Source organism: Excalfactoria chinensis, chromosome 16, assembly GCF_039878825.1.
Source record: "Excalfactoria chinensis isolate bCotChi1 chromosome 16, bCotChi1.hap2, whole genome shotgun sequence".
NCBI classification, from domain to species: domain Eukaryota; kingdom Metazoa; phylum Chordata; class Aves; order Galliformes; family Phasianidae; genus Excalfactoria; species Excalfactoria chinensis.
The window spans coordinates 6072326-6088973 of NC_092840.1; the positions used below are offsets into that span (position 1 = coordinate 6072326).

The 16648-nt window shown below is 39.4% G+C and overlaps 1 protein-coding gene across 5 annotated transcripts in view; it reads left to right on the forward strand.

The window, feature by feature from the left end:
* The window catches only part of HECTD4 (HECT domain E3 ubiquitin protein ligase 4), a 62286-nt gene that overhangs the window by 7435 nt on the left and 38203 nt on the right, over positions 1-16648 (forward strand). For 2 of the 5 annotated variants that reach the window (XM_072350623.1, XM_072350626.1), the window contains exons 2-17: positions 1957-2474; positions 5027-5116; positions 5456-5586; positions 7152-7260; positions 7906-8044; positions 8844-9014; positions 9813-10005; positions 11242-11403; positions 11492-11605; positions 11716-11856; positions 12202-12434; positions 12737-12882; positions 14682-14752; positions 15389-15494; positions 15767-15887; positions 16303-16431. In XM_072350623.1, the coding sequence (XP_072206724.1) occupies positions 1957-2474; positions 5027-5116; positions 5456-5586; positions 7152-7260; positions 7906-8044; positions 8844-9014; positions 9813-10005; positions 11242-11403; positions 11492-11605; positions 11716-11856; positions 12202-12434; positions 12737-12882; positions 14682-14752; positions 15389-15494; positions 15767-15887; positions 16303-16431 (2574 nt within the window). The remainder of the gene's footprint in view (positions 1-1956; positions 2475-5026; positions 5117-5455; positions 5587-7151; positions 7261-7905; positions 8045-8843; positions 9015-9812; positions 10006-11241; positions 11404-11491; positions 11606-11715; positions 11857-12201; positions 12435-12736; positions 12883-14681; positions 14753-15388; positions 15495-15766; positions 15888-16302; positions 16432-16648) is intronic. The other 3 variants (XM_072350624.1, XM_072350627.1, XM_072350625.1) reach the window with 2 other exon arrangements.

Sequence of the window (16648 nt, forward strand, 5' to 3'; positions counted from 1 at the left end):
GGCTGCTTCTGTGGTGCGTAGCAAGATCTTAAGGAGTACATCTGAACTGAAAGCTGCCAAGTTGTTTGTTGCTGCCATTCAATGTGAAAATTTGGTCTTAAAGCTCTTTTTGGAGGTAGCATTAAGCACTCACCTCTGGCCAACACGGTGGGTTAAAATAGCATAAAATGTTGTGCCTAAACTAATAAATGCAATCTGGTATGGATTATGGGGTTCCTCTGTGACTGTGGAAAGGGGGGAAGACAAAGGCAAACTGCTAATTCATAGCCATAGTGCTTATTGCAATCTAAAGGGACAGTCTAAAGGGAAAGCCAACTAGGCATAGCAGCTTATCTTCTTGTGTCTGCTTCTAGAACAGCTGAGGACACAGACCTTGTCAGCATTTCCTCTGGCTGAAAATGTTGATTCCTTGTAACTCCACTGCTGTAATTTATTATTGCTTAGTTGGGGATTCATCACCTGCACAGTACAGTTCAAGAAAGTCAGAAGTAAACTACTTTCGAGTGTGATTGCATCTATAATAGAAAGTAATTAAGCTTAATTTTGAGACAATAGAACGCACAAATTAATGGGAGGTGGTTATTTTAAATATATGTGATTTAGGAATTAATATTTTTAATCTCTTTGAAGAAATTAATAAGAAGAGATTTTTCAATCTTAAGAAGCTTAATCCTAGCATCTACCGAAGTGCAATTATTACGTGAATAGCACTTTAAAGTGAACTTTTCATGTCTCTAGTGGGGAATGTTTGGGCTGTGCTGAAAAGCTGCTCCTTTGACTGTAGTGATGGTGCTGGTAGAAATAAATGGCAGGTGTGATTTGTCCCGAAGTCAAATCGAGCTGTTCAAATTCTACACTTAGTCATAGATATCTATTTCATATTCTATACAGCTTCCATCTACAATAAAATAGCAATAATGTTAAACAAAAAACCTGTGTGGAATTGTTTGTTGCATCTCTTAACATTAAAAAAGAAAAAGGGGAGTGGGATGGGGGTAGGATGGATTTTTAGCATGGAAATGGGCTGAGAAGTGTGTGTGATGGTAGATGAGAGCAGTGTGGTGTGCAGGCAGAAGCCCTTTGGACATTGGATCCAAGGAAGTGTGGAGCTCATTGCTTTCCTTGAGGTTGCCAGAGCTTAAGTGAATTTGCTGATCTCAGCTGCTGTAAAGGGAGAAGTTGTCTGTAAATTACCTTGACTTGTGAGCTCGTTCAAGTACCAAGCTAGGTACTAACCCAGAAATATGCTTCTTTCTGTCAAGGTTTACTTGTTTTCTGTTGCAGTTTTGTCTCCCGTTTTGCTCAGAAGTGCCAAGAAGGCCACTTTCTTCTGTCTGAAATGAGGAGAGAAGGCTGTCAGGATTTAAGCAAGTGGAAACATTTTGAAAGAAAGATATCTCATTGCAAGATGATAAAACTGGGGAGGGGGAAGAACAGGGTGGGGAGAGCACATAACAAAGCGGTCAGTTTGTTTTGGAGAACTGATGGTGTTTTGATTTGGAAAGTCCTGGAACTAAAACACATAGATTCTTATTATGGAATATTGTAACAATATTGACCCTCCATTTTTCATAGAGGGGCTTTAAATGCTGTCACTCAGTCCTTGAATTTCTTAGCAGAATTGCCTCAATTGAAAAAGAGAAAATCACAATAAATCTATTGCAATGGAGCTCTAAGACATTTCATACATGGTTTTGTTTAAAAGCTGTACTGTTTTCACATCATGATTGAGAGTTAACACCTTCAATCCTGTTCTTCAGTGGCAGAGCTGACTCAGCAGTAACAGACCGCATGTCACTTCCTGCTCCTTGGCCTCCAGTTTAGCTTTATTCATACACCCAAAAACCCCACGGTCCCTCACAGCGTGATACCCAGATCAGCTGTCCTCTGCAGGCACGTGTTGTTTGTCTTTAAGGAAAATAAAACCTATATAAATACCACTTTTCTTCTTTTCAGATACTTACGTTTGAGACCAAGAACCCGACAGAACTAGCTGAACGCTTACGGTCTGTGTGTGGAAACCAGAGCAATGCTTATGCTCGACTGCTGGAGTACCGCCTGAATGCTCTGCGAGGACTCTGGAATGCCCAGCGGCAGCTGGCATTGGAGGAGCAGCATGACAGGGAGAGCTCGGGGGATGAAGAAGCACTGGCTTTACTCAAACGTCAAGGCTTGTTACAGCAGCCTGAGCAGGCGCCCTTCACTTCACGAATGGGGCTTCTGCTGGTTTTTCCCCTCATTCAGTCTCAAAGCAGAACAGACCCTTCCCTCTGTAACATAACCGCTGAGGTGCTATTGAATTGCCTTCGAGACTGCCAGCCTTTGAGCTTGACTAAGGAGCCGGCTGACTGTCTCAATGGGATAGAGTCTTTGCTGTGCTCGTGGTTGGAAGAAACTTCTGCTTCAGGTCATCAGATTCCGTATAAGCAAAAGGAAAATGCTGCTGCCGCCCTAGTTGCCTTGGCTTGTGCAAGGTAAGGAAACTGGGTTGAGATGGTATTGATATTGTTTATACTTTAAGAATCAAAAATGATGTGCCCACACAGTTGACATTTGTTTGCAGCTTACTTTTGTCTTTTCCTAACACTTAAGTACTGGTAAGGGAAGGGTGAAACTGGCAAACTAAGTATTTATTTTTTTCATGTGTTCAACATACGTAAACCAGAAGGATCTAGGTTAGAACTGTGCACAGATCTGCTGCAGCGGTCTGTCCTAGTAGTTCCAGATGTTTTTGTCATGGAGGAAAGTTGTGTCCCTTTGTACTGCCCTGTTAGTCCTGTAGCTTATGAAACTTTCTTCACCTGGCTGTAGATGCATTGCTGATCAGGTTCAGGATGACTCATTTCAGATTTCACTGGTGCCTTGTGAAGCATCTGGAGGTGTTTTTTCGTTTGGTTGCCCCTGAAGAATTCAATGCTAGAAGTCTAAACTATCCCATGTCCTGTGTGTGTTTAGCACAGCACTGGGTGATCTAGGACAAAATGGCCATCGCAGCTTTTAATACAGATTCCCTCTTCATATTGGTTTGGGCTTAGGGAGGGGGACACGACTACATTTAGCTCTTGCACAGCAATCTCGGCCTTCAGGTTTAATGTTTCTTAGATTGCAGCCTTGTCTGTCAAGTTCAACTCATTGAAGATGTTGAAGTTCTCAGGGGCTGTCACAGCTTGCTTTAAAAAGAAAAGTGTTTCTTCAAATGGCAAACACTTTATTTCCAATGTACTTCTTGTCGTGACAAAGTCATGGCAAATACTTTTGCACTGGCAGCTACTTGATCTCGAAGCAACGTGCTTTAAAAATACTTAATAAGTTGGATTTGGATTTTGTAAAGAGCGTACATATATATGTGTTTGTATATAATATAAATTTTCAATATATATAATTTTCAATATATAATTTATCAATATAAATATTGATATATTTTCCCCCCAGATGTCAGTTTTCAGGAATTATGACATGTTTCTTTATTGGTTGAATTGTGAAAGCTACATTTCAAATAAGTGCTTTTGAAATGGAAGTCGATTTTGTATTTCCTTTGCAAATCTCTCTTGTGTTGCTTGTGGAGATGCAACATCTGACGTGCACTGTTTACCTGAGAAAGCCCTGCATTTTTCCTTTAAATATGTATGTCGTGCATTGGGTGCCCATTATAAAGAGAGAGTCTTCAAAATGAGATGATTATTGAGATTCCTGGTTGCAATCTTGTGTTTTGTGTTACTAAGAATAAAACAGCAGGATGAGTATGGATTTAAATAATTAATTGAGGTGCTTTGAAGTATTCGACGTCAATTTTCTTCAAGCTGAGGTTTATCTGTGAGAGCGCACAGCTGAAAATGGCAGTGGGGAAAAGGTAGTTTTGGAGGTGGCTGAGGAGATGGCGGCTGTTCGAGTTAAGGACCCATGACTGACCGTGTGTGACAGAAAGCAGAAGTCTGCATTCAGTGGAGCGCTTGGTAGGGATCTCTTCAGCTCAGCAGTCAGGCTTCTGAAGAAATCAATTCCTAAGCAGCTATTGTCATAGCTGAGGCACAGTCATGATTCTTGTTTTTAGCAAGGCTCTTGTGCCTGGGAATAAAGCCAGCACATCTTTCAGAAGATGGCTTTTTTTTCTGATAGCCTGACCTTTAAAACAGAAACTGTAAAGTAGAAATATTTTAAATACCTCTATTTTTGGGGGGGCTGGGGAGCAAAACACAGAGTTTTCCTCTTTGTTAACACACAGATTTTATAAGTTCTGCAAAGAAAAGACTTTAACAGACAAATGAACAAGAGCTATAATTAGAATTACAAACTCCATCTGCTTGTAAATATCACGGTGAAATTTTAAAGCAGTGTATTTCTATGCAGGATAAGAAGTGATTATTTTTTTTGCTTGGGTTTAATTTTGCTCTGGTAGCCATCTGATTCTTGTATACGTTTTGGTCCATCACTTCAGATGGGAAAGAGCTTCCTACTTTGTGTTCAGAAGTAATCAAACTCATGACAGTGAACACATTAGTTTAAGTCTTTTCTATTTTACACAAGAAAGCCATCTCTGGGCTATGTATGCAGCAGCTCTTATAGTAATGCTCAGTCCCAGGAAGACCCACATGTTGTATTTGAGGCTCTGAAAGTGCTCAGTGAGCAACAGGAAATATTGAAAGTAGCTGCCTATGATAGATGCAAACCTGAGGTATTTTACTCTGTGCCTCGATGGCTTTTACTGAACGTGTTGTTTGTCACACAGTTGCTGGTCTCCCTACCTGCACGGCGCCTTGTCCTCTTCCAAAAAGACAGTGTGACTTAGATTGGCAGTTAGCCAGCATCCTTCTTCCTTTATGTTACCCTCTTTTCCTCTTTTCTCTTCCTCTACAAGAATGAAAATCAAGCAGAAAAGAAATGCAAATTAGAAAAGAATCTTGATGAAATATCCTGGCTACTCTCCTTATGGTACTGGATATTATATTCTACATAGATGCTGTTGTCTGTGTGCTTTCAGTCTTGTTTCAATAGACATCTTTAATTCATGTTTTTCTTATCCTTTTAGAGGGTCGCTGAAAACCTTTGTTCATACAGTGCATCTATTACAGAAACAGACTGATCTGGGAACCTTGCCTGTGGCTGATGTCTTATACAGGTTTGTAGTGACTTTTCTAATTGTAGCACTCAGCTCTGATAGTTGATAAATGCATTTACAGGTAAATGTCTTTAAATGTAATGAAAATACTTTAGGGTTTATGAAAGCTGTAGCAAAGGTTGTAATTTCTTCAATTAAAGAAGGGAGACATTAGAAAGTCAAATCTAAAAGAATCCAGTTATTTGTTTGGTAAATAGCTGAGGATTCCTTTAAGCAGCTTTTGTCCCCTGACAGAAGAAAACGTGCTTTAAAATAAATAAAACTTCATCTAAACTTTTGATGAAGGTAGTTTTTGTTACTGCTGTTCTCTATGCTTCTTACCTCGTTTTGTCTTTAAAGGTTGTTGCTTTTGGAGGGAGGCCCTGGCTCGCCTTCTTGTTTGCTTGGAGGAAAGCATATCGTGTCCTGGGGCTTTGAAGACATGTTACCTGCGCCTGATGCCAACAGTAGCTCCAGTGGTGAAAATAAAGGTGAATAATTTTGTGTCTCTCAGTATTTGCAGAGGAGGATAAAAACACTTTTTGTGGTAAGAATTATTTAAAAAAATAAAATGATGTAGGGCTGTAGAGTTGAAAAGGATTTCATCTTTTCTGTTGGATCTCGTGTAAAAGCAGCTACAGTACAGGTTGGGTGACTGGAAGCAGTAGGGAGAGAGAAACCTGATAGGTAAGGAGTGGGAGGGCAGCAGCAGCCTGGGCACTTTGTTGTCAGAGTGTACATTCAAAGCTGAAGTTCTATCTATTTGGGTCAGTGTTTTTTAGAAGTACTAAGTGGTGTATGTTTAGCTTGTCATCTCAACTCTTACCAAGCTAATCTAACTAGAATATGTAAATGACTTTTTATAAGTTGGTAAGAAAAAAAACTCTTGTTTTGAATGAAAATGAAGAGGTTGCATTGATCTCAGTGTAGCTTTTAAAATACAAGCTAGTAGGTGTCTGACGAGTTACTTTGTGCTTGCTGCAGTGCAGGTGCCTTTTGAACTGGTCCAGTGCTTTAGGTGGAGCAAACCATCAAAAGCTGTAGCTATGGTGACCATCCCTGACTTCAGTGGGAATTTTTCAGAGAGGTCAAACGGATTTTGGGGGCATTATCCCCAACATTAATCTTTCAGCGAGTGTAATTTATTTGTCACGTGCGCTGTCCCTGCATTCAGTAGCTATCACTGACACAGCGTGTTTGTTTGTACACGTTCAGTGCCTTTTTCTGTTTGTTTCCCTTGGATGACTGTGGAAATTATGTGAATTTAAATAGGTTGACTGAAATGGTTTATTGACATCTCTGTTACAGGGCTTTGTCCTGTGTGTCCCTTCTTGACTGTTAGTAATTACTGCTTTCTGAGTGACAGAGTTGTGACACAAATACATTTTGTCTTAATTTTAGCAAAGTTCAGAGGTGGAAGGGGCAATTTGCTGCCTGGAAGAGAAGTGTGGGATTGTATCAGAAATTGGATCAAAGCACAGAATTCACTACTCCTTTCCCACAAGCAGTATGTTATGGTAATAGCAGTTGTCCTGAGCAGGAAGGCCTACGTAGGCATTAATCTTGCTTGTACTTGTATGTTAACTTGTACGTTATTCTTACTTTCCGTCCTGGGTTCTGAACATTACGTGTTGCAAAAGGATAATTGTATCTGCTCCTTTGGGTTGTTTTGAAAGTGTTGAATAGCAGATGCCCAAGTTGGTTTATATTATAGCCCCTAATTCCTGTTTGGTTTATTTATTCACTAGGAAATTAACCTTGTATTGCTTATGTGAGTTGTGTGTAATCCAAATACCTCTTTAAGAGACTAAAGAAAGGTAAAGAAGTTGCAGTAAGAAGAAATGAACTTCAACGATGTTACAGTATCTCTTAGAACACAGAATAATAAATTCGGTATTAAAAAAGCAGTTCTGACTTGCCGACTGTGGCCTGTTGTGAGCATCTGTTGGCTTTCAGTTACTGCTGTAGCTGCAGCAGAAGAGTAAGAACCATGGAGAATTTGGAGTGTTGTTTGTTACATAGAAAATCCCTGCTCTGTTCTTTCTTCCTGGCTCAGATGCAGACTTAGGACGCTGTCTTGCAGCAGATGGCCTCTACCTTTATACAACAAATTCAGTGGGAAGAGGAATAAGCAAATTAGGATCTGGTTTACATGGTACCTTGCGGTAAGTGACAGCATGGAGGAGTGTTTGATGTTCTGCAGATCCGTTTGGGAAAAAGAAACGTCAGTATTTTGGTCAACCTTTCTGGGATGTCAGAAGTAACAGGACTAGAGCATGTTCTGTTTTCATTGAATGTTATTTTAGCATTTTGGTAATCTCATCTGTAGCTCTTGAGAGTGTTTTCTTTGCAATTATAGCATAACTTGGTTGTAAGGGACCTCTGGAGATGAAGCAGCTCAGCTTCCCCTGCAAAGAGTAGCGGAGTAGCTGATGTTTCAGACTTGAAAAGAATATATGTATAAGTTGATTTATTCTTTGCTGAGAGGGATGTAGCAGAGACTAGTCTTTATGTAGAGCTGTACAATTAGTGGGTTTGTAAGTATTTGTTTTCTAATTATGCTATTCATTATATAAATGATTAGTGCAGCTGTAACCAACAGCACTTCCTTGCTTCTTTATTGCTTAGAAGTCATGAGGTTTCTTATGTTTAAAACCTTTACAGTGGAAATTGCTGACTTAAAATGGCTTGAATTTAAGTTCAGAGTTCTGGAATGTGGTTGTGAGTTCTTAGAAGAACGGACAAGAAGTGCGGAGTTCTTAAGAGTTACAATGTACTTCTATTTTTCTTTTTTCCCCTGTTTTTGCCAGGGGTTTTGTCTACTGCCGAAACGAGGAGCTGGAGGCTGGGTGGGTCGCTTTTGGCAACAGCAAACTTCTTCATCGGCCTGTCTCTTTTGATAATAAGCCTCACTCCCTTTTCCAGGTTGTGGATCAGCACACCCTCCAGGTAAAAGGAGCAGCTATTACGTGCTTTGCAGGGTTAGTGCAAGGAAACGTGATGTTATTGCAGTTACTTCTAACGCTGAAGTTTCTGCATCTTGCTTTGTGAAACCCCAGTCTAAAAATTGCACTGTTGGAAACTTGTGAGTTTCTTATTGTGTATGTGTATATGAACACATGCATTTATGTCTGCCGACATAGGAAGTATTATTTTATGGTAGTACTGTAAGAGACAGAATGTGGTACGGCCATATAAAACAATCAAACAGTAGCAGAAAGGGACTTTGGCTTTAACTCAAAACATATGCTTTCTGAACATCTCGTTATTCAGGTATTGTTTCTGATTTAATTGTGTTCTTTAGTCATCCTTTGTAAAATGAGTACTTTGTTTACTTTGTGGTTTGTTGTTCTTTTCACATTGTTGTTGTTTGCATTGTGGTTTTAAGGATGAACGCACATATTCGCATCCTGTGTGTTTCCTGAAACAATGCTTGAATTCTCCTTTTCTTCCAAAGTTTCAGTCATGTTTCAGAGAAGCTGCAGAAAGTGGATTTTTTAGCATGTGTATTTTCATACTGTAGGTATGCTTTTAATCATTAAAGGGATGCTTTCAGTTTTAGGTTTGACTCTTTAGATCTGCAAGGATCTGCAGTAGGTCCATTTGGCAAATAAAGCACAATAGTTCTTCAAAGCAAATGCACATCATATCATGTCCGTCAAGATCCTTTTTGTGGGTTGGCTTTGTTTGATTTTATTAAGAAGCTGCTGATATGTAAAACTATTAAGATGCTGTCCCTGTCTTGTAGGTGTGTCAGATAATCCCAATGCCAGTAAATCACTTCCCAGTTGGCAGCACTATGACCACCGTGCATCTTTCTTCAGATGGGACATATTTCTACTGGATTTGGTCGCCTGCAAGCCTCAATGAGAAAACACCCAAAGGCCACTCTGTCTTTATGGATGTTTTTGAACTTATAGTAAGCAAATTTAGGTGTCGTCTTTGAGTCGGTAGCATGCCTGCTGGTCAATTAAGTATCAGCGTTCTCAAATACAGAATATTGGGTTTTCACATTGATGGATGTAATTTGAATAGCACTTTATTATGCGTTTACAGAATAACAAAGCAGAAGGTGTATTGTTCAGCTCTGTCTTCAGAGGGCACACACAACTATCACGCTCGCAGTAGGAATTGTCTTTTAATGCCAAACATACGTTATTATAATCAGCAGTTAAGGTTTATGCTAAGACAGCGTACTAAGATTTAAAGCAGTGCATACAATAGATCTGCTTCATTGTGTTAAAAGCCAATCTGTTCCCACAAGTTGCAAATACATTGTTTTGTCTGCTCTGTATTTTATAACCTGAGATGTTTTTACATTGTGTGGTGATCATTGGTTTTAGTGCATTTCAGAATGAATCTGGAGGAACAGATCAATAGTTTGATTACCTTTTTCTCTCAATGCTCTTTGTTTTCATCTATGTATATATCTATGCATTTATATATAGATCCATGCGTATGCATGCTTACATGCATACATCTGTGTGTGTTTTAATTTTAGACTGAGGTGTTTTACTGTCAACACTTAAAGTGTGGAGTGGTTGGTAGGCATCTGGTATTGACAACTGAAATTGTATGTGTTTTTTTCCCTAAGAAATTTGGCATCAAGGTTTAAATCTGTATCCCTACCTGATGTATCTTATTATTCATTTTAGGTTATTTCTATCCTATGAACTTAATATCTAAAAGTATTTTTTCTTTTCTCCATTTCTAATAGGTAGAAGATGGTGTATGTATAGCAAATCCTCTACAGGAACGAATTATATTAATGCGAAAGGAAGGGGAATCTGCAAAGAGTATTAATGAGATGCTTCTGAGCAGGCTGTCTAGGTACAGAGCCTCCCCATCAGCTACACTGGCTGCTCTCACTGGCTCTACCATCTCTAATACTCTAAAAGAGGACCAAGCAGGTCAGAGGAGATTTTACTTCTTAGTGCGTAATATCAGTTTGAGTAGTCACTGATTTCTTAGAATGTGTCAAAAACTGTGTTGTTTTTTCCATGTTAAGTCTTTGAGACAGACGTGCTGTATTTGTTTCTTGTTTGAATTACAAGTTGCTTTGCTCAATCAGTCACTGAGTGGGGTAAAAGTTTAAGAAGAAAGAATCTGGAGGAGAACTGGTATATGTGGTGTCCTTTTTGGTTGTATCTTCAGGTATAGAACTGGATTATGCCATCTGTAATGAAATGGAAAATGGTATTGCTATGTTGCTGGTTGAACCAGCCTTTGAATTGTTCTGTACAAATGGGCTGCCATTTAGAAGGTGAAATCCTTGCATCCTATGAAAGTTGAATGTTATAAATTCGGAAGTGATTTTGCTTTTTGGAGGTAGTTTGCAAAACTTGGGGGTGTTCTCTTATGGGTTTGCTGAAAATCCCAATTTAGAGAAGCTCAGGATTTTATCCCATTTGTCGTTGCTTCTCTTCTTTCATGCATACATCTGTAACTAAATGAGCTTGCTTTCGAAAACGTTAAACAACCAGAAGTATTTTCATAAAAACAAATTATACAGGACATCAATATCCTCACGGGGAAATTGGCAAAGATTTGGCTTGAAGAGTTATTTTCAATGCTGTATTTTGCCAGTTTACAAGTAGGGTGCTAAAGAAGAATAAGCAGTTATTCTTGTCCGGTTCTTTAGTCAGTGCTCAGGAAAGTGTTGATCAGCTCTGGCAGGAGTTGGATTGTTGTGATTGTATACATTCCATGTGGAACAGGAGGACTTTAAATAGTAAATGCCTGCTGAATCTTAAATGGGCTTTTTATGGCTTCTTCAAGTCCCTAAAACTGCCTTCAATATGCATTGTACCCTATGATTCTTAAAACAGGTCTATTTGTACTTGTATTTTAGCCTCATAATTTTCCAGGTTTGGAACCAGAAATTGCTGCCTTTATTAATTTTTAAGTCATTCTCTTTAGTTAAATAACCTGTGAAATTGCTTGTGTCGTTCAGGGAATTAACACTGAATGCGTGGGATTATGAAGCTGTCCTTACACACAACTTCTAAGCACTGAAAAATATAGCTGAATTTCTATATCAATTTATTTAAAGTCCCAAATAACATTCTGCCTTGTTTGCTGCTGTTGTTGAGGTTTTAATGTTGTGAAGACACACATGTTGATTTGATTCCTGTTGAACATTTCAGCTGCTAACACAAGCTGCGGGCTGCCACTGAAAATGTTAAGGAAGACTCCAATATACACCTGTGGAACATACCTGGTGATGTTGGTCCCACCCCCAGGTGGGTCAGGCAGTTCTGCAACACGCTCACTCTTTGGAGGAACAAGTGCTTTGTCATCTTTAAAAAGTAAGTTAGATGCGTTTCTGGCAGGTTAAGTCCTTGATGATAAGCAATCAACTTGTCAGAAATTAATTGGTAACTTTGTTCTGTGCAGTTCTTGCTTCAAGCTTGGTGTTCAATATTTCGGATGGGCAGTTCACGAGCCGAGCAGATCTCATTGATGCTGCAGGGAGTTCTCTTGGACGTGGTGCTCTTGTACCAGGACTTGGTAGGTAGATCTGTTTTAGATTTCTATCTGCTGATTTTAGTCTGGTTTTGGGTCTGCTTTTTTTCTTTTAAAAAATATCTAAAACTTGGTCTGCAAACTGTTTTCCTCAGGTGCCTGTTATGATACTATGAATAACATGATATGGACGTGCTCTAATGATTACATTGATCAGTGGTGTAATCCTGGGAACCAGGCGTTCCACTGTGTCTGTCAGAGGCTGGGAGTGAGCCACATCATTACAGAGCCCAAAGGTGAGCTAAACCTACAGGTGGGCATTTTATGTACAAATATCATAGAATAATTGCACAGAAATTACCTTCGGAAACTTTCTATTAAGTTATGTGTTAAGGAAAAGGGTCCTTGTTTGAGCTGCCTGGTCTTTGGTTTAAGAAAGTGAAAACCAAATGGAGACAAACTTGAAAGTTTCCAGAATATTGCTACCTTTGTCACATTAGTGCTGATAACTCTTGTGTTTATAATGTGGGTGGGAGCCCTGATGTTATAGAGATAATGATGATAATAGAATGCATTTGAGAAGAAAATTCTAGCCCTGTGGTCTCTTTTATGCAGTGTTTAAACTGATTTTCTTCTCCTAGGGGATGCAACAACCACAAATGAGGTTATTAACCAGTTACTGCACCATGTTGGTGCCATGTGTATCCACCAACTCAATCTGCTTGCAGCCAGCAATAATCTTCCCATAACAAACTTCTTGGGGAAGCAGCATCCAATCGAAGCTCATCATCTCAGCAGTATCTGTGACATTATGGAGAAAGCTATGGTGAATGGAGATACTTGTATAATACGCTGCATCCTTGTTGTCTTCCAGGTACAAGGCCATCTTTCCTCCCTGTAGTTTGAGTGTGCTAATTGAAATGTCACTGCCGCCTTTACAGATTAATGTGAAATGCTGTGGAGTTTCTCATTTACTTCATTTCTTTCTTCTGCCAGGGGATAGAAATAGAAAAAGTGGCTTTATTGGGCTGCCAGAGTGCTAAAGTTTGGAAATTCCACTTCCTTTGTTGGCTGATACATTTTAGTGACCTAGACAAATATGTTGTGAAGCTGATTGCAACAAATGAGGTGACTTGGATGTACTTTATGTGGTTTAATTCTTCTTTTTTTCCTTAGGTGGTTTTTAAATTTTTCTTCAGCCCACAAACTGAAAGAAACAGAGACATTGTGAGAAGGTCGGGCCTGTTGCTTTGGCAGTTGTTGATGGCACCAAGGGACCAGATCTGTGCGGAAATTCAGAAGGAGGTTTGCCTGGCTATAAGGTAAACATCTGCCTCGTCAAATGCATCTTAGATACTTCTATCATGTTACGGTAGTCAAATGTTCCAGATGTATTTGGCAACTTTTTAATATAAGAAAATTTAGAACAACTTAATATGATGAGAATTACTTTCATTTGTATTAGTAGAGAAAAGCAAATAAACTGTGTTTGCCGTGGTGATGGTGTAATAACAGGTAGTAATCATTTCCTTGCCATACTTCATTTGTTGCTTTTTACTGAATAGCTTTTGGAGTTATTTCTTTAGTGCTTATTATAATGTAGCTGCTTAATTCCAGCAAGGTTTTCTCCATTTCAGTGGTGAGTGAAATGTTTTCAATGTTTAGTTCATATGTTTCATTGGTGCTCTGGAGAAGGTAACGCCAATGTTGTTAGCTTGAGATCAGTATTTCAAATGACAGCACTGCAATTCTCCCACGCAGAGAGAATGCCAAGGGAAGCAAAGTGAGTAATACTTGAGGAATGCTGTAAGATTGAAGGTCCAGGTTAAAACATGGGCGGAGTAGTAAGACTGTCCAAAGAGGCAGATTTATGCTTAGAAAATGGGAATCTGTTTTGGAAGAAGTATGGCATTATGCATTGGGGCTGGTACACCAGCACTTCAAACACTTAAGCAGGATGGCTGCTTTAGCTCCACATCATATTAGCTGCTGCATCTCTTGAGCCTCACGCTGTGTAATTTCCTTTCTGTGACTCGTCAAAAATAGCAGAACGGCTGAGTGCAGGAAAGGTAGTGAGAAGTGTGATTGTATATTATGAAAACGAGAGAACACAAATCTCAAGGACAAGGAATGCTGTCTCAAATGTCTTAAGCACAAATGTAATCTGCTTTCAAGTGGAAAGTGCTCCAGAGGTTGAGGAGAACAATATCTTCTGGTGATCAACCTGTGTTTTTTCTTTCTCTTGGTGTGTGTGTGTGTGTGTGTGTGTGTGTGTGTGTGCTGTCCTCCAATGACTTGTATAAAATCAGAGGTGGGGGAGTAGGTAATATCTTCGTTTTTCTTTTCCCTTTCCTCCTGTCTTCTGAGTGGGATTCAGGTATCAATAGAACCCTCAAACCTAGTTTGCAATGTATAATAACTTATCCTGGTGTTTAAATCAATGCGAGCCAGAGGTAGGAAGACTAGGAAGTTCACAGTCATCTTTTCTCTCATTATAAAAAACATACCAGTTTAAGGATATACCAGATGTAGTGGAGATGCTCAGTCACAGACCGAAGCAGTGATGGTGCACCAGGTGAGATGGCAGGGCCAAGGCAGGGGAGCTCAGATGCTTGCAGTGTACCTGAGTGACCAGGAGGGATGGAGTCAGGATCCAGCTGTTCCCATCCCTCAATGAAGGGTTGGCAGTGGAGGTGAGGTTGTCTCTTGTTGAGATCCCTGCACATCTGATGCCCTCCAAAGGAAAGCAGCTCTTTTTTCCATTGCTGCATTTGGACTCATTTTCATTTGCTGTAGCCAAAGACTTTGCCACCCTGCTATTGTCAAACCATTATAGCATTATACCAGGGAAATAATTAGAAGGGGAGAGGAGGCTGGGGATGCTCTGGAAGGAAAGAAGTCCATGTTATGTTTTCAACAGTTCAGACAGTCTCAAAGTACTGCAGTTACTGTGATCTTCGTTTCTTTCTATGCTGGAAGGCTGGAAGAAGCCATTGGCTGGTAATTGTTAATGGTATATTGTCGACTAAGCCAGAAGTCTGTTCTGCTTTTTCATGAGTCCATTTGGGATTTTGTTCATTCTTACGTATGTTGAGGAATACTTTTCTTTTTTTTTCCTTAGCTCTGGTTTAAATATCCTGTATCCCGGAGAAGCAGAAATCAATAATTTATTGAAACTGGTCTTAACTGAAGGTGAGACTTTTTTAGTGACATGTGAGAGTTTGTATTTCTGGTTGGAAATAAAATATAAAAACACTTCTCAGACTTGTGAGGGAGACCAGTTCAGAATACGGAGTGCTGGTGTGTTTTGAACCCAGGCTGTTCTAGGAAATCACAGAATGCTTCTGGTTCTGAAGCTGCCTTCTGCATGTCTGCGTCTGTTTGGGGCACCAAAGAAAACCCATCTCACGTAAGCAGCTGCTTGAAGTTGGGAAGGTTTCAATCTGTTGTCTGTCAGTATTAATGATGTGTTTTTTTCTGGTATAGCTGATAGTTTAGAACCATTTAGAAGTTCTGTGTTACCTGGCACTTACACAATGACTGGAAGTAATTTCAGTCCTCATTAGAAAGAATATTAATCTTTCCACCTTGAGCATGAAATGGAAGCCTGTGCCAAAAGCAGCTGATGCATGGCAGTTTGGTACTTCCTAGCAGCGTGTTCAGGTTTATAGTCATAGGAATTTAAAACAGTGCACAGGTCTATAATAGCAACAGCCGATTGGGTTGCAGTGTAAATGTAACCATTTCTGAGAAGCAAGATACCTGGGGAAATAAACCAGCCTTTTGTGGAGTTTATTTTGTGCAAAATATTTTTGTGTTCCATTTCAGGAGAGAGAAATAGTGGTCTCTCTCAACTCCGTGACGTCATCCTGACCAATCTAGCAGAACAGCTTCAGAACAACAGATTTGGGAGTGAAGACGATGATCATTATAGGTAAAATAAAACCATGTGCTTCCATTTCCTCTGCTTTGTCATGCTGTATGTTTCTGTTATTTGCTTTAGGTATCTGTGGCGTTGCTCTCTATCACTGTGAGGTTACTTTTCAGCAGTAAAACTACCTGTTCGAAGTTGGGAGGAGTCTGTTGTTAAATGTTCTTCACATGATTTCTGAGAGAGCTTTGAGAGACGCTTGATACGGGCTGTTCAAAATATACACTAATTAGACTGTTAACATTTTTTTTTTCCATCTTTCCTTCATTTCAAAGACTAAATGATGAGCTGTTGCACTACATTCTCAAGATTGTTGTCCGAGAATCTTGTGTCTTAATCACCAAGTGCCAAACTGTATCTAAAGATGATTTTCAAAGGCTTCTTTCAACTGTGCCTGTAAGTAAAAATGTATTTTGATAGAATTGCCCTTGGCTTCTTTTCTTCCTTAAATCCATCATTGCAGAGTATACAGAGATGTAACTTTTGTGGCTATGTATCTTAACAAATACAGGAGAAGGAAGTCTCCTGCTATGTGTTAACAGTTTCTTATGACAAAGTAAATCATACAATGTATGCTAAAAGCTAAAATAGGTTTATGAATGGATATATCATTTTCCCATTGCTTTGATAGCTTTCTCATTTTAAAGGAAGTTTGTCTATCGTTAGAACTTCATGACATGAAAATGAGCTCCTTTTTGCTTGTCCTTCTCCCTTACTTTTTTTTCTTTTATGATTGTAAGTAAAAGGATTGCCTGAATCAAGTTTGATTTGAGTGTTTGGATAATGTGAAGTGTACTTATTTATGTTAAAGGCTGCATCTTCATGCTTGCGGTATCTGATGGCCGTACAGAACCACCTCCTCAGTAACACTATTTTGATTAAACCTGATGAAAATGATGACAGTGACAGCTCCTTACAGGGAGAGACATTGAAGGTACAGGTAAACACCAAGTTTTATTCCAGCATGGCTCTCTACAGTCAGTGTCCCTCTGACTCCTCTTGTTTCTACAATGCATTCCTTTCTAAGCTGTTCTGACAGTTCTCTTCCTCTCAGTATAGTTATATTACTGCGGACTTTTCTTTTCCCTGTTCTTCAGCTAAAGTATCACAACTAAAGTCCTATAATGTTAGTGAGAGTAAATACTTCCTTCCCTAAG